General features: G+C 45.9%; 1 protein-coding gene across 1 annotated transcript; it reads left to right on the forward strand.

Annotated features, from left to right (window-relative positions):
- The first annotated feature begins 208 nt into the window (after positions 1-208).
- Positions 209-19,519, forward strand: LOC147673714 (protein S100-A11-like). The gene is made up of 3 exons (XM_086947632.1): positions 209-519; positions 15,215-15,373; positions 19,213-19,519. The coding sequence occupies exons 1-3, from the start codon at positions 517-519 to the stop codon at positions 19,372-19,374; spliced, it is 324 nt and encodes a 107-aa protein (XP_086803758.1). The 5' UTR covers positions 209-516; the 3' UTR covers positions 19,375-19,519.
- Positions 19,520-22,661: the final 3,142 nt, after the last annotated feature.

Consider the following 22,661-nt stretch of genomic DNA (forward strand, 5'->3'; position numbering starts at 1 on the left):
AGAGCAGCGCAGCATTTTATCATTAATGACAAAAGAGTACAATCACTTTCAGGTGTGCGCTGTAGCAATTAATCAGCCAATCAAGTAAAGGCAAAGGAGAAAAGCGTAGGGTTAGTAATGCCTGATTTTGCCCAGAGAGGGGGGCTTCTCGGGGCTTATTTACAAGCCACTTGCGTCATTTTTAACATGTGAAAAGTGACGTTGGGGTGGCGCAAGGGGCTTGTAAATAAGCCCCCTCATCTGCAGCCTGCGGTAGGGGAGGCGCAGTTCACTACAGAAACGAGCACCGCCATTTTGAGGGCAGAGTCAGGAAGTAAAGCTTCACGTTCCCCAGAAGTGGGCTGTGCTCACAAGTGAGGAATGTAAAAAAAAGTCACTTTAGGGCGTTGGCTCTGAGGCTGAACAAAGCTGGGAAGCTCTATAAAATCTGCTGCCTGCAGCTCTCCGCCTGTTGCTCGTTGCTCCAGAGACGCTTCAGACACACACGGCCAGCCCTTTCCAGAACTTTCTTTCACAATGGTAAGCCTGACTCGCATTTTCCGCTGCGACACGCCGCACAGCTGCGTCTTGTGCCGTATATCCTAGGGTCCATCCGCACACAGAAATGGAACGTGAAGCCTGTGCCTGCTGTGTTTGAATGATATATTTAAAGAACCGTCCCAGTAGTGTTTGTAATTTGAGACCGACTCCGACTACCTGTAGCGCTTTCTTGAAAACAGTAAATTGGTTCTTACAGCACATAACCTCGAAGGCTTCGAGTATATTTTCATAATTCAATTACACAGACGGTCGCGCTTCCACACAAAAATGCTATTTTTTACTCTGTACCAGTTTTCTCAAAATGTGGGGCTCTCGTTGTGTGCATAATAAGTTCATCATCTTTTCGTGATGGGGAGCTAGATAGTGTTTAACTTGAAGGCACGTTGGCGAAGGCAAGGGGCCGGTGCAGTATTGCGTCAAGGTGGTTGCAGTTAACTTTTTAATGTAATTGTAAACGCTTAGGCGTGGAAGCGCTTTACGAACCGCTATTGTACACAGCTCGGCGCTGCTCACTTTTCGGCATTTTTATTTTATTATATTTATGAAGAGTTATATAGCGCTAGCTAGACCCGTAGGTATCGGAGCGCTTTACATACACAAAGGAAAAGAGAGCTTGCAGGACATGAGGATGCATAAAGGTATAAGCAATACTTGTGTAGGGGAGAGAGGCGCAGGGGGTTGACCAAGTCAGATAATCTCCATCCTTTAAGGTCAAAGTGAGGGGGGAGTCCATTATGCTATTGATGACCAGGATGGGTGATAGATAAAGGTCTAAGTTTGCCTCGCTTCAGTGCTAAATTTGAGCCTGTGCTTGGGAACGGAGATCCCGCTTTTTGTGTCACTAAAAATACACAACAGTTGATTATTACTTCAATATACATTAAAAACAACGAATACATTTTCTCAAACTATACTTATAGCTGTGGACTGCGAACAGTCGGAATTGTCGCACTTGTAGGAGTGGCACGGTTAGTAGTTGTGTTGGCACTTTTATTGGCAGTGGCAATGGGTGGTGCACGCTGGAGTGTCCTCCTGAGGTTGGCCCTGGCGCTTATTGTTTTACAAATTAAGCACTGATCTTTTACAAATTAAGCACTGGTCTAATGCAGGCGTTTAACCAGCAGTCTCCTGAACCTTCTGTACAAATTGTGTTCTGGTTGCTGCAGTAGTACCGACGTGTCACCTTTCGGCCTCTTCAGAGCTTTTGAAGGTGGGGAGGCGTGAGCGGGCATAGCGCCCTGAGCTGTAAAGCTGCAAAGCTGCCGAGGGCTGAACATTGATACGTGGCGGATTGATGGAGAATAAGACGGGGTGGATTTTTGTTAAATATATTGCTTATAAGATCTCGGGATCGTTCAACTCGTGGGTGTCTGCAGCACACCAACGTGCAAGTAAAGCGGCCTCCAGGCGCTAGCCGTTGCTGCGATTGCAGTAGATAAACTGAGGGAGGATATTACAAAATGAACTTCTGAGTCATTTTGTCGGTTCAACGTTCTTTCGCCTACAGTTGGAGCCAGGGGTGTTGCAAGTTCTTTGCAGCAGCGGAGTCTCGGGGGATCACGTTCAGCGCCATCTTCCGGTTGTCATTCTGGGGCCTTTAACCGTATTGTACCCATTTTAGAGGGTCGGCTTTGAGGGGCGTGTGTTCAGTTTGCTCCTGCAGGCACATATACTACTAGATTGGCTGGAATAGACTTATAAAACAGTGTTATGCATCGATTTCAGCAAAACTAGTACAGTGCGTCACTGCAGGAGTTAACTCACAAGCTTCGCAACAATTGTGTAGCATTAGAGTTGCAAGTCAAAAGCATCACAGAAGACCGGTTTCTTTTATTCCAAACTGTACAACAGCTTGTTTGGTTAAATAACCTGCTGCAGAATCTCACTAGCAGTCTGTAGTTTGCAGATTTCAATCACAACCTAGTGTGGCCAGGTCGGGCTTTCATCCTTCCAGTGTCAATTAAAAGCCATTATCCATACATTCGAGATGGATAGTAGAAACCTCCAGAGACTAAGCACACGTTCGTGTGGTACAGCCATGTGTCTAATAAAAATACCATTTCTCTCTTTGAGAGTGAAAATCGTGAACCATTTTGAGGCAAGAATTCGGTGGTGTGACAAGGGGTATTGGGGAACTTGGGGAAGATGCCAGCGGTCCGACGACGTTAGGGGTTCTGAGGGGCGCGAGACAATGCGGTGGCTCTGAAATATGGATACAGACAGTACCATAACGTTTGGGCAGCGGAACTGACGAGGGAAGAGCTCGAGTCCGCTCAAGAAACTGCGAGAGCCTAGGCCAGTGATGATGGGCGGGGTCCATGGACCGAGTGGGAGGAAGGAGATTGTGTGAACCGTTTGGTCCACTAAGGGAAGTGTGTGTGTGTGTGGGGGGGTTTATGAGGGAGTGACATTGATGGGCCATCTAGACCTTATTCTCGGGCATTCTTCCAAACATTATGACTGAAGGGCAAAGCACCTGTTGGCAGTTCAGAAGAAACAATTGATTGACGGAATGCTGACAGTGCAAACACTCACCCCCAGTCACAAGGATCTAGGTTAAATCCATTGTTCTTTTGCTCACCACACCAACCGGCCATATGCAAATCAGTCTTGACCCTGTTACTCTTGGGCCGGACTGGCCCTAGCGGGCACCGGGCAATCCACTGGGGGCCGTTTTTGTTACAGCGCCGTTTTTGTAGCATAGCTGCAAAATCGTCCCTGTAACAAAACCGGCTCTGGCAAAGAGCTTGGCGGCACCCCCTACACCCTGGGAGGGGCGGCTGAGCACTTTGCCAGAGACTGTTTTGGTTCCCAGTCCAGCCCGAACTGCCAAGCGAGGTCCGCCCTGGACCAGAAACGAGCATCCTGGGACCGGTGTCAGGGCATCATCACCCTTCACCCTTCACCAGCCAGGCTAGCTTGAATCCCGTGGTGTCGTGAGCACAGATAGAGCACGAACAAAGGAAACTGGTTTAATTGTGCCAGCCATACTTACCCTCTGCAGTTTAGGTTACTTGCCCTTCCCCAAAACTCTCGCCATAAAATAGGAGTCTAAGGAACTTGGGGTGGGAAAAGGTGTCAACCCTGCCATGCTGCTGTCAACAATGCACCTTCTGCCATGCTTGCCAACTTGGTGAATTGCCTAGTGTGTTCCTTAAATGCAACCTTTGGAAGGAGGGAGGAGACATTCTGAAAGAATAAAAAAAAATGGTAATTAATTTTCCCAATTAGCTTGCATTGAAGTGGAGACCATTTCATTTTAGTTGAGGACCGCTACCAAAAAGCACTTTTTGGCCTAAAGTAGGGAGTTCACTGAATCGGGGGTACTGGTAAGTGGATGTGTTAGCGGAAGGTTGTAAGTGCAGCACATTTTCAGAAGTCTTAAGTGCCTCGTTGGAAGGGGGATATCTGACTCCAAACCTGATGGGCCCATACACATAGCGCATAAAGGACGTCAGGACCCTCTTTGCACTTGCTGCCAGTGTAGATTCGGCAAAGTATGTCCAGTTCCCAACAGGCACATAAAGAGGGTGTCAAACTTGTTGCGAAGTTGGTATAATCGGAATTTTTCAACAATTCCAGTTCATGCGTGCAGATCTCTCCTAGTCAAGTTTTCGGGCTCCGGAGTATGTAGTCCTGCCCTAGTATAACATTGGAGTAAACCAGCAGAATGCAGAGGAAAAAAATACTGGAAGAAATAATACCCCGATGTATGGACTTGAGAATGCACATACCTGCATTTTGTTAATTTGTTGCATGCATTCTGCACCTGCATTTGTTAATTTGTTGCATGCATTCTGTTCAATTATTTTCGCCCTGGAAAACTAATGTTACAATATCATTTTGTACAGTGTATTTTTTTTTGTTGGTCTTTTTGTGTGTGGGTCAGATGCTGAAGCATATGCATGCGTTAGTGGTTACAGACCGCACAGCAGCAGACACTGAAGAGGTGATTCTGAGCAGCCATCTTGAGGGCTTTGGAAAACTTTAGGATTGTGGGCGGGAGCTTCTTTGCTTAGCGCTGAGCTGTACAAGGCGGTGAAACTTGCTGCGGCACCTCAGCCTTCAAGGGTGTGGCAGGCGATGCTGACATGGGCAAGTCCAGGCACCGAGGCGGGCGGGGAGCTGGGCTGGTTAAACTCCCGCCACACCTTGGCTAGGCCCAAGGCGGGGCTCTTCATGTTTGAGGATGAGATGGCTGTCTCAAAGCCCTCCCTCACGTCAATTGGGCCGAAGTTAAGTTAGTAACTGGTACCATACATTTGCTCTAGATACTGCTGGCCTTTCTGGGCTGCTAGTAGTCGCCATTTTAACAAAGATGGGCTATCCCTGCTGAAGCTGATCACACTGAACATCTATCGAAGAGCGCTTTTAGGGGAGGCGCATTCACAAAGCGCCTCACCCTTTCCCACTTCTCACTTACGAATAGTTTTGAGAGGTGGGGTGACTAGTTTTTCAAACACATTGATTGTATGTTTTAAGCTGTTAGCAGTTCTAGGTTGCGTGGCAGGCTCACCCAAGAGTGGAATGCAAGTCCTTTCAAGCCAGGTCATGCTTCACTTAACAGGACTGTGTAAACTACAGCATTCCACCGGCCTGCGGCTTTTTTTCCCTTTTTCCCCCTCCCAACAAAAATTTAACCTGGTTCCCCATGAACATGTACTGAGAAGATTGGACTAGTTTTAATATGTAGCACTATCTACATTGGACACCTGGAGTACCAATCTGAGCATCAACCGTAAATTAATTGAAATTAACTTTAACTTTGAAGATCATATGTGAACTGGTGAACAACCTGCAGGCATTCAGTCAATGTCTGTAGTGCAGCAGCCATGATTTAATGTACCCAACATTTATTTTTTGTCAAAACACACAAGAAATAGACAAAACAAGCTTCATTTAGTCTTTGGCTTGTGATTAACTCACACTGATTAATATATAGTATCAACTTATAAGACGTGGTGACTCCAACTTGCCTTGGAATGGAATTTTTTATTACATTGTCAGTCAAGGGCATACTGTCTGCTGTATAAAAGTGCCTTCTCTTTTCATTCATATTTCCTGCTCGTCTACTCTTGAGTTGGAAAATGTAGTCTGTCCAGCATTTCTTTCCGTCCCTTCAGGCAGTCTCTTGTCTGCCCACATCTTTATCCAATTGTGAGACAACTGTTTATTCTTGAACCTGGACCATTGTTTTACAGTATTCGCATTTTTTTTATCACTTCATATTCCGACACTATATCGAAGCGCCTACGTGGATGGGTACAGAGGCCCCAGCGAATATTTCTGATATTTCTCTTGAAATGTTGCTGCCACACTGCATTTGCTACACAATTGTGCTGCCAAGCATGTGAACACTGTACGACCAGAACGCCAATGTCTGTTGTTTCTGCCACTTACGTTTGCATTATTTGTATAGTAGGAAATGTGTGCATGCATTTTGGCCTAAAATAAAAGACTAAATGTTAGATTAGATTTTTATGTAACTTTTTCGCGAAATTTTCTGTAATTGCTCCAAAGCAAATTCCGCCCCTAGTTGCATGCAGCTTTGCTGGTGTGCTTAGTTAGAAGTGTGCTTTCTAGTGTGGCGTGTGAGTGATTGTGTGTTGAGTGAAGCGAAGGCGAGCATGAGAGATGGACCAGTATGTGGTTGTGCTTACGACCCTTTAGGGAACATGGGATGGGAGACTTCGGGAGGATCCCGCCAAGGCCCAAACAGCCACCCCACCTAAGTGCACTTGAGGGAGGAACTCTGAAGTCCATTTAAACTTGCCCAAAGCCAGTTTTAAATGTCCCCCTCTTAGGCAGAGCTGCCTGTAAAGAATGGATCAAAGGGCTTTGGTAATTCTGGGAGCCGGGCCGGACCAAAGCCCTTTAAACGTGCCTGATACAGGCTGCTCTTCATGAAATCCATGAATCCGCTACTTTTTTATTTAGTCAGTCGATCTTACACTCGTGGTTGGTGTGGTGAGAAGTGGTTTATTTATCCCAAGGTGGTAATCATTTAGATGTTTAGGAATGTACTCTAAGCCAGGTTTGTTGATTAAGGCATTTCAGCTTTTTTCACATTTCTTCTTTACAAGCCTGACTAAGAGGAACTCATTCTAATAGATGAAAGCATACCTGCCAACCTCAGTGTGAGGGGGCGGGGCCTTGAAGGGGCGAGGCTTCATGCCGAGAAGTACCTACAAAGAAAAACCAAAGGTGGTGATGGACGGAGCGTTGACAATACAAACACTCACCCCCAGTCAACTGATCTGGGTTTAATCCATCACCGTTCTTTAGCTTACTCCGCCACCCCAGTTCAGACATGGCCATATGCAAATCAGTCTGACCCTGTGCCTCATGGGAACAGTCCAGCCCGAACTGCCAAGCCATGTCTTCCCTGGACCAGAATCAAGCTTCCCAGGACCGGTTTCTGGCATTTCAGCCGGAAACCGGTCCTCGGAAGCTTGTTTCCGGTCCAGGGAAGGCATGGATTGGCAGTTCGGGCTGGACTGTTCCCATGAGGCACAGGGTCAGACTGATTTGCATATAGCCATGTCTGAACTGGGGTGGCAGTGGACTAAAGAACGGTGATGGATCAAACCCAGATCTTTTGACTGGGTGTGAGTGTTAGATTGGTTCAGATGCTTCGTCTATCACCACCCCCTTTTGTACCGCTTTTGGCCGCCTTCGGTTGGCAGGGTATGCTCAGACGTGAGTCCCTTGCTCACTTTGCCACTGGATTCAAGCAAGCCGGGCTGAAGACGGCTGGAATGCCAGAAACCTGTCCTCGGAAGCTTGGTTCCGGTCCAGGGAAGGCATGGCTTGGCAGTTCGGGCTGGACTGTTCCCATGAGGCACAGGGTCAGACTGATTTGCATATAGCCATGTCTGAACTGGGATGGCAGAGTGGGCTAAAGAACAGTGATGGATCAAACCCAGATCTTTTGACTGGGTGTGAGTTTGATTGGTTCAGATGCTCCGTCCATCACCACCCCCTTTTGTACCGAGAAGTACCTACAGGCACTTTTGAACACCACCCCCCCCCCCCCCCCCCCCCCCCCCCCACCCACCCCACTACAAAAACCCCACTACAAAAAAAGCTTTGAGGCTTGTACCGATTTCCTGGGGTGTTGTCACATCCCTTAATGGACATCGCAGTTCAAAGCCTCAGAAAACGGGCTGGAAACCACTATTTACAGCTTGTTTTCCCTTCCCCTGTGTGCGATCTGTTCTTCACCGGAAGACCGTGTGTTGGGAACCGATATCGTGTCACACTGTGGCAGCACCATGTCGGTTGGCAGGCATATGAAAGTTGTGGTGTAGTTGCTCCTGGACCCCTTTGGGTAACTAAATCATGATTGACTCTGCTCTGCTTTTTGGAATGTTTCTTTGTCTTTCTGAAACAAACGCGCTCATTTGACGGCATTTGTATTTCGGAAACGCACACACCATTTTCTCGGATTTTAATAGATCTGTCTGAATGTGACCTAAAAATCTTAAGAATCCGGCACCTAGACGCTTTTCCCTTAGAAAATCTGGGAAAAACGGGTTTGTGGGAAAGCCATTCTACTTAAATGCATAAACCCAGCTGCAGAAGGGTTTAATTGCAACAAAGCTGAATCCGGATCAAGACTGTGTTAGTTGCTTTCTAAGGCTTTTTTTCTGGGGTTCTCCCAAAAACGGAACTGTTGCAAGCAGGCCTGGCGGTGTTCGTAACTACCCGCAACCAGTTCGGTTAAAAAAAAACATGCCTTTCGAGATCAGTTTGCATAATCACTCGTAGTTTATATTTTATTTTAGGATTACAAGCGTGGGCCCATAAAGTCTAGTATGCGAAGAGCTGTCCATGTAAAAACAGAAGACTTAATTAAAAGGCCTCTCCAGTGGCTCCTATTTGTGTACTTTTTTTTTTTTTTTTTTTTTGTCGTGTCAAATTTTCTCCGGTATAAACAGTTCTTCTGTGTATCAGATTTATTCAGAAGTCCTAGACTCTGAAGGAAACTGACTCTATTCCCTCAGTCCATAAAAGTAGAATCTATTTTGGTGCCATTTTCCTTGAACCCACATGATTGGGCTCCCTTGGATCCAATCCACAAGAAGGTGGACGATGGTCTTCATAGATGTTTGGAGCAGCAAATCTAATGTAAAAGCAGCATAAGAAGCAGACCTCAACATTAATCGTGGTTAAGGATTTCAAGTCCCTGATGCTATGCAGGAGAGTGCAGAAGGTTCCGACATGATTCAGACCAGCAACAATCGCACATTTTTACCCATCTATCGGCTGACCTGGTCAAAATGGTGTCTAGCTCGGTGATTACAGTTGGCAGGAATCTTTCCTTCAGAGATTGGAAGGCTGACTTATCTGAGAAGGATTAATTTTGATGATTCCATTCGACAGCAGAAAGCTCTTTGGAGACCATGCTTGAGATGATGTGGAGATCATTAAGGATAAGAAACATTCCTGGTCTAATTAGGCATCTTCACTGAACTTCAAACCTTGGCACAGAGATGCTAGTGAGTATTACAAGAAGGAATCCAAGTCTTATTGTGCAAAACATCTCAAGTGCCAACCAAGAAAGTCTGTGAAAAGTGGAATCCGCTTTCCTGACTATTCCATCCTTCAATCTTGGATGCAGTGGGAGGAAGGCTCAAGGAATTTTTCTGAACCTGAAGAAATAATGTTACAGATCACGGGTGCCAAGCATCCTTCGGAACGGCTACTTTATCCAGTTCGGCTAGCAGCCTTCTGAATCTGGGTGCATTCCTACTCCAGTCCCCAGGGATCCCATAAAATGGGGGCATTGTGGGTAAGGGTTTTAGCCTCCTTGCTCAAGAAACTTTACGGTACCGCTAAAGAAATGGTGTATTCATCCCCTTTTTGGTTCAGGGGGTCCTCCGAGACCAGTGTTCGACTCAATTGTTTGGTAAAGACAATGTATTTCTTACGGTAACTTTGCAATGAGCCATTCCTGTGGTCTCTGAGAACAGATTTACAGGATGTATACTTGCACATACCTCGCCATCAAATGTTTCTGCACTTTGTGCTAGTGGGCTAACTCTTCCAGGTTAATTTGTTTGGGTTGAAATCGGGCCCACGGGTATTTACAAAGATACTGGCTCCCAAACGAGCATTGCTGCATCAACAGGGAATCTTTGTTCAAGTCCTATCTGGATAACTGCTTAGTATTCAATTCCATCCACCAAACGATGGTGCATGTGAACATGGTCTTGCAGATGTTGATGGAGCATGGATTTTTGATAACTTTCAAGAAGTATCGGCTGCTACCAGAGCAAAATCTTATTTTTATAGGTGCCAGATTTCGTAAGGACCATAGCATAATTACTCTGCAGTACAAAACAGCTGTGAAAATGCGGTCTTATACACTGAATCTGATGTCTCGTCCCAATATGTAGGCCTGTATAAGGGTTCAGGGGGACTTTGCTGTAATATTAATTTTTTAGTTCCCTGGGCTCTGTTCTATTTGAACCAGCTGCTATGGCTCATACTGGGGCACAGAGTTCCAGCCCCTTCAGGACATGTCTGTTCTTCTCCTGATGACAAAGGAGATACAATTGGAGCTGGCTTGGTGGTTGGATCGCATAACCTACAGAAGGGCATTCCCTGGAGTCCTCCAGACCAGCTAGTCATCACAACAGATGCGCTTGAGATGAGCTTGTGGGAGGATTGGCAGGGATTTGGGCTGGTATGCAATAGGTCCAGGGTCTTTGTCGAGTGCTCAAAACGTTGGGTCAGGTCAACTGGGCGGAGCTCCAGGTGATCTGTCTGGCTCTCCAGGCTTTTTTTTCATGTGATTCAGGATCAGCCAATCAGAATGGGCAATACAACCACAAAGGCATATTTTAATTCCCAAGGAGTGACTAGAGCGCTCTCCCCATCGGTCATTTCAGACAAGATCATTTCTTTGAGCAAAGTCAATCTCCTCTCTAACAGCGGTTTTATATTCAGCAGGAGCTGAATACTTGTTTCTTGCTTTCGCTCTTGTTATATGCGATGTGTCTGAGTTAGGCATGTCTGGGAATCAGTTTGCATTGTCTAAACGCTGCTCTCAGAATTTGCTCCAGGACAAGGGAAGCCTCCGCTTGGGGAATAGATGCCCGAGGGTCTGCTGTATGTGTTCACTCTGCTACAACAGCTTCTTGTCACTTTATCGAACACTACAGGATTATGCGGGGTCCTGCAGTGGAAGATGCATCTGGATCTAAGGTTCTGTTTGCTGTGAAGTAACAGTAGTATGAAGTATTACAATAAAAGACCTTTGATTCTGTAGAACTACGAATTTGTCCTGGCATTATTTTCGCTTCCTTAAATTTCAACTATGTAAGGAAGCTGGGGTGGCGCGATGAGGGGGTAATGCTTTGATTACCTACAGATAATTACTTTACTCATAGTCCATCTCTCTTAGATTCGTTTAACCCTCCCTCCCACCCGGTGTGTCCTGCCCAACTTTGTTAATGGGCTCAGTCACTTAATAGGGAAGTGAGGTGGGGAGACCCTTCCAGCGCGAGTTCGCGGCCACCTGAGACCTCTACTCCTGCCCAGATTTGCCAAGTTTTGTAAGTCTACCTGATTTTTGTCTGCCTGCGCCTGTCGTGTAGTTTGTTTATTTCTGCCTCTCTTTTCCCGGTTTTCACCAGTTCGCCGCCCCCCAACTCCCCTTTTGCCGCCTTGTCCCCTGGTTTTTTTCCCCGCCGTTGCCTCCTGCGGCCCCGCTCCCACCTCCCAGCTGCTCCCTCTCCGCCTTAAATGGCGTCTGCCGCCCGGACGCGCTGAAGGCAAGCCCACCTGGACCGAGCCCAGCGCCAGAACCCCTGGACCCTGCGGACGCCAGACTCCAATATGACGCTAACACACTCCACGCTCTCTAGAGGCCGAGACCACCGCTGCTTCCAAGCTGCCCCGAAACACACCCACAAACCCTTCTCCTGCCACACCTGCAACTTCACTTGCGACAGAACAACCAAGCTCCCGAGGACCGAACCCAACCACCTGCGCTGCATACTCCGCACGCAAACACGCCATCAAACTCTGGGACCAGCTCGACTCCTCCGCCCCAGACGTCGCCTTCCTGACCGAGACCTGGTGGAACGACTCCTCTGCACCAGACATCGCCATAGCCATCCTGGACAGCTACAAGATCTCCCGCAGAGACCGCACCAACGGAATCTGAGGAGGAATAGCCATCGTCCACAAGTCCACACCCTCAGACACTCTCTCCTCCCCGAACACCTCCACTTCCGGATCCACACCAACCCCAACACCACTCTCAGAGGAACACTTTTCTACAGACCCCCCCGGACCACGGGCCCTTTTCAGCGACTCAATCACCAACCTCTCCAGTACCCACACACTTGACTCCAGACTACATCCTCCTCGGGGACCTGAACTTTCACCTCAAACAACGACGTCAACTCCGCCACCCTGATCGACACCCTCGGGCTCAAACAGCTAGTCACCGAACCCACCCATGCTACTGGCCACACGCTCGACCCCCGTCTACTCCACAAGCACCCACGTCTCCTTCCACAACACCACCGAACTCCACTGGACCGACCACCGCTGCGTCCACTTCACCTTCAAGAAACCAACCACGCACCACTGCACCCAACAGCTGCCCCGCCGCTGCTGGAGCAAACTCACCAAGGCCCAACTGACCTCCACCCTCGCCCACAACCCACCCAGACGCCGCCGCCAACCACCTTCAGACAGTGAATCGACGACTGCGCAACACTCTCGCCCCGCTCAAGAAACCCTCCATCAACCACCCCAACAAGAAAGCCGCCTGGTTCACCGAAGAACGCCAGACCTCCAAACGTACATGCCGGAAGCTGGAGAAGAAATGGCTCCACGACCGCACACCAGACAGCCACGCAGCCCACAAGGACGCCATCCGCAGACACCACCACCTCATCAGAACAGCCAAGAGATCCTCCTTCAAAGCACGCCTGGATAACAATGCACATGACAGCAAAGAGCTCTTCAACATGGTGAAGGAACTCCAACACCAACAACATCCTGCCCTCGCAAGATCTGTGTGACTCACTGGACACCTTCTTCCATCGGAAGATCGCCGACGTCCACAAGTCCCAACACCTCGTCCGCTCAGACCCCACCCGATCACCACCTGCACCAACCAGCTCACCTCCTGGGCCCACGTCAACTAAACACGCAAGGTCATGAACTCCATCCACTCAGGATCTCCATCTGACCCCTGCCCGCACCATGTTTTCAACAAAGCAGACGCAACCATCGCACCCCAACTACGGAAGGTAATCAACATCTCCTTCAACCCAGCTACATTCCCAGAAAGCTGGAAGCACGCCGAAATAAACACCCTCAAGAAACCCAAGGCGGACTCCAAGAACGTCCGGCCCATCTCCCTGCTCCATTTTCCAGCAAAGGTAATCGAGAAAATCGCCAACACACAGCTGACCTGCCACCTCAAGGACAACACCTTAGACCCTTCCCAATCCGGATTCAGAAAAAACCACAGCACAGACAGCCCTTCGACACGGTCTGCCACAGCACACTAAGAACACGCCTCCAAGAAGCCAGAATCCAGAAGAAGGCCTTGGACTGGACCACATTTCTTCTCCGGCAGAACCCTGAGTCTGCCTCCCACCCTTCCGATCTGAAGCCACTGACATCTGCGGCATACCCCAGGGCTCATCCCTCAGCCCGACCCTGTTTAATGACTACATGGCCCCCCTCGCACAAGTGGCCCACCAGCACGACCTTAAAATAATCTCCTATGCCGACAACACCCAACTCGTCCTCTCCCTCACCAAGGACCCGCACACTATCAAAACCAACCTCTACGAGGGAAGGAAGGCAGTCGCCGAGTGGATGGGAAGCCGCCTGAAACTGAACTCTGACAAGACAGCAGTCCTCCTCCTCGATCCCACCCCCTCCGCCTGGGATGACTTCTGGTGGCCAACCTCACTGGGAACAGCACCCACGGACCACACGCGCAACCTAGGATTCATCCTAGACTTCTCCCTCTCCATGTCGAAGCAGGTCAACACTATCTCCTCCTGCTACAACACCCTCTGCATGCTCCGCAGGATCTACAAGTGAATCCCGACCGAAATCAGAAGAATGGTGACCCAAGCCCTCCAGCAGCAGGTTGGACTACGGCAACGCACTCTATGCAGGAATCCTGACCAAAAACCTACAACGGCTGAAATGCATCCAGAACGCCTCCGCACGCCTGATCCTCCATATCCCTTGACGCAGCCACATCACCTCCCACTTAAGAGACCTGCACTGGCTCCCCGTCAACAAGAGGATCACCTTCAGGCTCCTCACCCACACACACACAGCACTCCTCCACACCGGACCAGCCTACTTGAACAACAGACTCCACTTCTACACGCCCGCCAGCCTCTCCCTTGCCACCGCCCCGCACATCAAACTAACAGGATCTGGCAGCAGATCCTTCTCCTTCCTCGCTGCCAAGACCTGGAACACCTCCCCACCCATCTGCGGCAGACCCAGGGCCTGGTCACCTTCAAGAGACTCCTCAAGACCTGGCTTTTCGAGCAGTAGCAGTACCCCCTCCCCACAGCGCTTTGAGACCCTCACTGGTGAGTAGTGCGCTTTACAAAGCCACTGATAGATTGACTATTATGCTTGACTATTAGGCTTGGAAAATAAGTCTGGAGAGGCGGAGAGGCCTCCACTACGTAAGGAATCAAAGCAAGCGATAGACCCAGAGTGATGCAATTGCCGGTAAATAATTTAAGCAGTTAGTTCTACAAATACATTAAAAGTTTCCCCTCAGCAATGACTCTGGCATAATCTTATTTTGATAGGGATTTAACTTCTTGTATTGGGTTTGTCTTTTTGTTCTCAGTTTTGAGTTCTTTAAAACGGGGATTACATTTTTTTTTTTTGTCAAATGGGTATGCAAGGGACAAAACGATATAAAGAGGTTTGTTCTTTGTATGGAAACTTGATCACAATTACACGGGCGGGCGGGGGTGGGGGGGGGTGAACACTTTATTGAGGGAAAGCTACCTTGTCATGGATCAAGCACAGCCTAAGAGGGTAAGAACTTCTGTGAATGGAATTCAGGACCCAGAGAAGATCTGGTTCTATTTAATCTGTGGTTTAGATCTCTACGTATCTTTTCAGAGAAACCATGGACTGTGCTTTCCTTAGTCTTATATCTGAGTGATGTGTAAGAGAACCGGTTTAAACCACCTCCCTACTTTTATTCGTACTCTTAATAAAGCCCTTAGTCTTTCAGGCATGCACTGTCTAAAGACGAGACACCTAGTCTGGTAAAAACTGTCCTTCAGGCCGCTATTTCTGATGCCTGCAGCAAAGTCCCCGATATCTGGGTGCAGCGGGGATCACAAGCACTCAACGGGAAGGGGGGGGGGACATTTAAAGTGAATGGCTTTTCAAAAGTCTGATTGCCAATATTGACTGTCTCAAAGCTCTCCAAAGCGAGGCGCTGGAGGTTCCTCAGACATGTATTATCTTTTTTGCAATCTGTTAGTATCTAGGGGAGTGCAGGGACTCCTCTCGTCCCGCCCCATGGCATTAGCAACGTTTTGCTTCGTTGACGTATGGCTTCTAACTCGGATGTGGGTTTGTAAGGAATATTCCCTTCTAGTATTGAATTTTAGTTGTTTATATCTTTTTTTGTTTTGTTACCTAGGCACAGATGTGTGTAGACCCGCCTTCACAAATGGAGCGCACCATGGAATACCTGATCACCACTTTTCAGAAATACGCCGGCAAGGAAGGGGACCGCAACAAAATGTCATTCGACGAGTTTGAGCTTTTTATGACAAAAGAGCTTACAAGCTTCACCAAGGTACATTTGTGTGTTTTCGATCCACTGTCCCAAGCAACTCTGTTTTCTTAGATCCCTTCATTTACTACTGGTCTGAACATCAAAGAAGTCCTTTGCAGTAGTACAAGTTTTGTTCAATCAAATAAGTATCTTGCACCATAGGTGAGCAGCTAAGACACCCTGACAAAGATGGCGCCACCTTATGGAGGGTCTATTGAAATTATAATTCTATAATCATGTTAAATTTAAATTGTTTTTACAGCTAAAGAATTACTTAAACAACCTAATTCCACAACCTTCTATGTTCAACCCTTTGTGTTACGTTTTCCAATTTTCACACTGAGTGTGGAAGGTCAGTTGCTTGAGGAGGGATTTGGTTTAAAAGATTTCTTCCACAATTTGATAGGTCTGGGCATAGCCTGCAAAGCAATCTTAAGCCTACAAGCTGAAATACTCCAGCCTTCAGCTATATAATTCAACATGGAAGCTGGATGAAACTTTGAAATATCCAATTAATTATTTTTTCCCGTTTCATGGGGTTTAATTCCTGCAGGCATATGGATCATAAAGTACCAGATCAGAAGCCTAAATATTTGTGTGCATGGAGGCAGTCGGTGTGCCATCACTAAGCATTTATTGTTTCCTGCTGGTACGCGAGGCGACAGCAGAATGCTACCGCTAAAATAGTTTAGTGGAGCTGACTTTAGTTACTACTTAACTTAGCACAAGCCTGACTGTCAATACATTTGCTCTTACCTGATTTTTCTCTGCCCTTACCTGATTTGCTTGCTGCTTACTATGAACAATAAATATAAGCTAACTAGTATCAGATATACCTATTTACTGTGGGTGATCATAACAACCCATTATTATTCATGGCCCCGAGGATGGTCTCACGTGCTTGAGACTTTGAGACCGAAACTTCAGTGCAGTGCCACCTTTCTCATGCTAACAATTGGAACCCTGTGTTGATTTATACAAAGGACTGATTCCAGCCATCTAGAGTGGACTTCACATGCATTAATCTTTAATAGTATAACATACTTTTCATTGAATGTACACGATTTAATGTATGCTGGGTGTTTTCAGTTCTTGCTGTAACCAACAATATAAGTATTTGTGGTGGTGTGTTTTTTTTGTTTTTTTTTTGTGTGTGAATGCCTTATTTTGTCTTTCTTTGCCTAGCTTGCTCAGATTGCTTGGATCAATTCTGTATGGATTTTGATTAATTTCATTTGATAACTAGTTATTTGATTCAGAAATAACTTTGTAAATGATCTCCTCCTTGCTAGCACTTCTTAGATTAATGTTGTCCAGGCTCCCGAGGGGCTATTGGGTTATATATTCCTTTTGTGGTCTCTAGGCATACAGCACACACTGCCTGATGGCTCTAACAGGCCTCTCTGGTTACCAAAGCTCACCAGTGGCTTCTTTGTAATTCTGGCCTCCCAACTATATTTTACTTAGTCTGTTTTTTAGGTATTGTCTATTTGGTTTAACATTAAAGCACCTACCTCAATTAATCACATACACACTATAGTTCATATAGTTTACAAAAGTGTTTTATTTTACACAGGGGGAAACCAATGGGTAATCTCAATCCACATTCTTTGAATTGTGTGTCTTCCACTGGTTTAAGCATGAACCTTTCTGATAACTGTACTTTGTTCCTTGAATATTTAAGACCATGTATATATTATAGGTTCAACTAGTTCTACTTCAGTAGAACACAGGGAACATTTTCGTGAGGCCAAGTTCTTCATTTCTATCCTTTTAGGTGTTGCTTAATATGGCACGTGCCCTAAACAAAACCCTAGTGGGCTTCTTGTCTAATGGTACTGCACCATGAAGGTAGAACTGGCACAGCAAAGCCTGTGCTCTCTACTGGGCAAAAAGGCTTCAGGGATCCATGGAGAGGGGAATAAATAGGCAATTTCCCAATGATGGAACTGTCTCGGGTAGGTACGTTCATCAAGCTAAGTGCACTGAGTACACCTTACCAGAATGCTAAGTTGGGTCTTGCCATTGGAAGGCCTGTAACAAGCCAAAGGAGAACTGGGATTACCTCCCAAAAATCAGAACCTGAAACTGGGATGCCCAACTGATGTTTGAGGATATTGAGTGAAGAGCACTTCAGAACTGGATGACGCCAAAATGGAACTAGATAAGTTCAGAAAGCAGCGCAGAGAACCCATCCAATGAATGCAGTCCACCAAGAAGTGCAAATCGCACTGCAGAAGGGAAGAGAACCGAAAGAACAGGGATTAAAATCAAATGCGAGGCAGGAGAATGGTGCTCAAACTATGCTCGAAGACCCATGCAACTAAGCAGTTGGAAGGCAACTGGCTACTCTTTCTTAGTTTCCTCTGGAAGCTTGCTGTTTCCCTCGAACTTCCTTTGATCCTTTTAGTAGTCTGACCTAGAAACTTTGCCTGATTCCGCCACGCCCCGCTCACCAGCCTCTCTAGTTTGCAGGCCCTCTGTTTCCTGCACTGTGAATCCCCAGAGATCAAAGTTTCCTCTGAATTTCTCAATTGTCTATTACTAAAACTAGTCTCAAATCACCAAAAATAAAAATACATAATCCGGAATGTCATGGTCCTACATTGCCAGCTCGGAATTCCGGTATTGGAAATCACTCTGCCTTCTGTTTTTGTTTTGTTACCAGGACCTCTTCAATGGCAATACTGAACAAGTAATCTGTCATATGGTTATGTATGATCATATCGAATATAATCCCATGAGGAGGCTCGAGACCAAGAAGGCAAAATTGGCAATCTGTTGAAAAAAGGGGACTGTGAGATTAAATTTGCCACATTTCCACTTCATTGAGATAAAAGCAATCCGCGCTCGCTCAATAGGCTTTCATGAGTTTTACCAGGCTGGAAGAAAAATGTAAGTGTGCTATTGCACAATGATGACGTAAGAAAGGAAAACTCTTCATGTTAAATTTTCGTCATTTGAAACCCCTTATTGTAAATCCATAATTCTTGCAGAATAGTAGTGTCCTTTTCTGTACTACCCGTCTATGTTGAATTTCACTTAAAGAAATTCCTCCCTGTCCTAAAAGGTCAAAAACCAGAATTCGCTTTTATCACCGTGTGCGCCGGATTCCTTATCTTATGAAGTTGGCCTTACTGGATAAAGGCAGCCAATATGTTAAAATGACCTCCTTAGTTTTTTTGGAATATTTATTTGGTGTGCTAACTTTTGTGATTCAGAATAACTCTGAAAAAAATGCTCTCCAAGTGAAGACACAGGTTAAACGCTCACCTTTTTTTTTTTTTTCTCCCATCTTAACTTAAGTCTACTTTGCTCTTGGTGTTTCCCATGAAGTGACCCGGTCATTGCCCAACCAATCCCCATTGATGGATGTCTAAGCCCAGGAGACGTTATAAAGGTCGAGCGGCAGCGGGGGCCACCCCTGCACCTTTATAGCGGTGGCCCCCGCGCAGCCCGCTGATTGTACTAATGAATATCAACACCATATATATCAATTGCATACTAATATAGAGGGACAAAATATCGAAAGATAGGTGCATATAGGGAATCATAGATTCACTAACTCCACATCTACATACACTGTGTAGGTACATACTGTGTAGGTACACTGTGTAGGTACATACCCGTGGAGTTGGGTATAGAAACTGTAGATATACCAGATGATTGGTGGCGTTATATATCCCCCCCCCCCGCCCCCCCAACACTAATCTATCCAATTGATATTGTTCCGATCTTCATGGGGCTCACCCTGCCAACCATCAAATGTAAAATGTATTTATCGCGTATCTTGTAAAATGACCTCTCGCCTCACTTCAACAAACTTGAGCTGTAATTGTTTTTCAATTTTTTATTTACAGAGTCAGAAAAATCCAAAAGAGACACTGAGGAAAATGATGGCCTCTTTAGACGGTGGTGTTGATGGGAAGAAAGATAATCAGATTGACTTCCAGGAGTTTTTGAGCCTGATTGGGGGTATGATGATTGCCTGCCACGAGGCAATAATGAAGGCCAAGCCGTGAACTCCCACACCCAAGCCTTATCACAAGCAGACGTACATTACACTATGCTTACACATGTATACATTCCATAAAGCCTGGATGCCAGCAGTTGCCTTGTTTGTAAAAAAAACATAAAAAGAGAAAAATAAAGTTTATATTAAATTTTCACTGTGCTTTGTCCTCTTTGCGAAGTTTGTGGGATCCCTTCACAGTAGACATTTTAGATCTGGTTATATATCATCTCGGGCATCTGCGAGACCTCATGTTCCCCAACACCAAAGGCATGCTCTGGAACTCTGGGTCAGCCCCCTTCAGGCATTGCTTGAATAAAGTGTCATTCACGTTTTGAATGAGATGGGTGTATTTCTTCTTCAATAGATCTATTTGGCTATTAAATGAATTAAAGATCTGCCCAGGGAGTAACTTTTTTTTTTTGCAGATTTATATAGCGCGAAGTAGACCCAATGGTCTCGGAGCACTGTACATGAGCACTGGTTACATTACCCAAGGAAGCATTCATTTTTTAGGTATGGGGAAGTTTAAGTGATTTGCCCAGAAACAATGGATGTTTGAGCCTCCCGCCAGGATCTAACCTGGTTCCCCAGCTTCAAGGTTGGCTGCCCTATCCTTTAAGCCACACCCTCTCCATTGTAGTGCATTGACGGTGAACCAGTGCTGCCTCCGCAGCAAGAGGCCCATTCGTGCTCCTAAGTTTATTCAGATTTTTTTGTATCCCGTGTACATGACCCCAACGTGTCGCTCACTTCACACACCAACCGTTGACCAAGCATGGAGAGTAGATATGCGTTGCAGCTAATACAGGTGCAATGGGGTACAGATGGCATGGCCGGTTACGCGGGATATGGTGCATCCTCCTTATAGACCTAGTAATAGGTAACACCCAATTACCCATTCAGAAATGATTTGACTAATCTATAGGCGAGTTCATTGCAGTGAGCTGACTAGTTCTGTCTGTAGTTAAAAAGGCCAGTGTGGAGCTATTCTTAAAATGTTCCATATGAAGAGTTCAATTTTGAAAGACTCCTTCAGTGGGATTATTTGCTCTCCGGTGGAATGGAGCGCTTTCTGGGAAGGAAAGGCGTGCTGATTGAACGTGCACTTTATCTTTAATGGATCGCAATTTCTGTGAAATCGGAATAAGTTAGTTGAGGTCAAATTCTGTAGAATCCCTCCAGTCTGGCCCCTGCATGTACAGCTGCTTTTAATGCAACCAGGGACATTTTGGGGACCTTCGACAGTAGAGAATTCTCATACTAAAGTCTCGAAAGTATGACTGACTGCACCACTTGATTGAAATCAGACTCCAGAATGAATGGTTTGATGCATGGAATAAACAGTTGCCACTGCACTCCTTTGGCCGTAGCATTCATGGGTGATTGATTGTGAATTCAAGTTCTTGGCTTTGATTAAGGCCAGGGACTTTGCACAATCTTCAGTTTGCTTGTTGCAGTCTAGCAGTATTTTCCCTTGAATCAGTTTTGCACAGATGTAGACACTTGGTAGGCCCATTCTGGAAGGATTCCTGTTTTAATGGTTCAATTTCACATGAAAGTTAATCATGTAACATTCCATATTATGCTGAATCTGTAATAGTGCTTCTATGCCTTTTTAGGGTGAGACCTATTTGGTACAGCTGAGTTAACCATATGGAGGTGGTAATGTTTGAGTGGCTCAGCATGGATGCCTGGGGTTCCAGCTAAAAATTGATCAAGGTTAGGCAATGTTTGTAGACTTGCTGCAGTAGAAAGAGTTGTTTATTTTGATGCATTGCCTACAGACCTCTCATAAGGTTGAGAGAGATGTTGCTTTTATGCCCATTCTTTCCTTTTGTCTCTTCATAAGAGATGGGAGGTTCACCACATCAAATCACTGAGCAGTATGGATTTAGTCCATACTATTGGTATTTGCGCCCTTTGTGCACAATAAAATATGTTCACATAAAATTAGAAAAAGGATGCGTTATATTAAGAGATGCACATCTTGGCAGTGGTAGATTCGCTGCCTTGGACCATTTTATTTGAGATCAGCAAGGTAATTGGGGTGAATTTAAGAGCATTTGTAATGTGGCCTATTTTTGGGGGATTGGTCTTCTGTGTAGAACGATCAAAGGTCTCCTGAATTGGCTAATCAGGAGGATTGTTACAGTATTGTACTATCTGCATTTCAAATATAAACCTTTCCCGCCATGTGTCAATTGACAGGCTGCACACTACGTTATGTGCTCTCACGGGCCAGAATTTGCATTTGGAGAACAGGTCTAGTCTTCCATCAGAAGTAAATGGATTTCTCTTTTCCCCCTCCAGCCCAGGGCATAAAAAGCACTAGGGAACCTGCTATGAAGAAATCCACTTTTTTTTATTCAGTCTAAAATTATGCTTGCTAAACTGAGGACCCAGCATTATGAGCTAAATTCCTTGTCATCTTTAGAAAGTCTGGAAATTGTCCATCTGCTTGATCAATCAAATTCAATGTTGAATACTAATTGTGTTTTTTTTTTTTTTGTGTAAATTTTTTTTGCTATTTAAAGCTACTGTTGTATTCTTTTTTTGAGGTTGTAGAAGAGCATTTACTTTGTCTACCCTGCCATCTCTTGATAGTATGGTTTGTATGTGACCGATTGTTTCTTGAAGCCAAGATGCATCCTTTTATGAGTGGCGAACTCTTAGCTTAGAGCAAAATAACTGTCTATGCTGAATTTTGCTGTGGAATCAAATGGTGATGCATGTTTATGGTGTTTGCGATGGTTGGAGTGAACAGATTGGTATTTTTAGGTCTTGCTTCTGAAAAAAGGAATCTGTGAAAGGCAAAAGGGGCTGGAGAACAATTAAAAAAAAAATGGCATTTTAACTACTCGATGGAGAAGTTGGCAGACAAATTGGAATTGTAAAGAAACCAACCACACCCAAATCCCTATTCCACCATTCCTGGCACCAGCATGTGAACAGTAAACCATGCGGAGAGTAAAGAAACGGCCCTTCCTCAAAACACCCACAACGTTTTTGAAAGGCACCGTCGCTTAGCATGTTAGCTCTCACTTTAAAGTTTAGTTGCACATAAGTGTGCTGCTCAGAGTCTGCACCCAACCCAAATTGCACAAATTCCGCATGCACAGTATTCATCCACCCACCCACACACTTGCTCAGGCAACCTCTGCTCCCTCAACCTATCTAGCTTGTGTTGGCTGTCTAAGTATAATCTAGAGGGATTGATTGGTGCTGCCTAAGCAGAGGAGTTTGGTGGGGATGTATGGCGTTACATCGCAAACTTTTACAACGCCCACCGTTACA

Source organism: Lissotriton vulgaris, chromosome 12 (assembly GCF_964263255.1).
Source record: "Lissotriton vulgaris chromosome 12, aLisVul1.2, whole genome shotgun sequence".
Taxonomy (NCBI): Eukaryota; Metazoa; Chordata; class Amphibia; order Caudata; family Salamandridae; genus Lissotriton; species Lissotriton vulgaris.

Coding starts and splice junctions, on each gene's coding strand:
- LOC147673714 (XM_086947632.1), top strand. Junction 15,374..19,212: donor AGCTTACAAGCTTCACCAAG/GTACATTTGTGT, acceptor TTTTATTTACAG/AGTCAGAAAAATCCAAAAGA.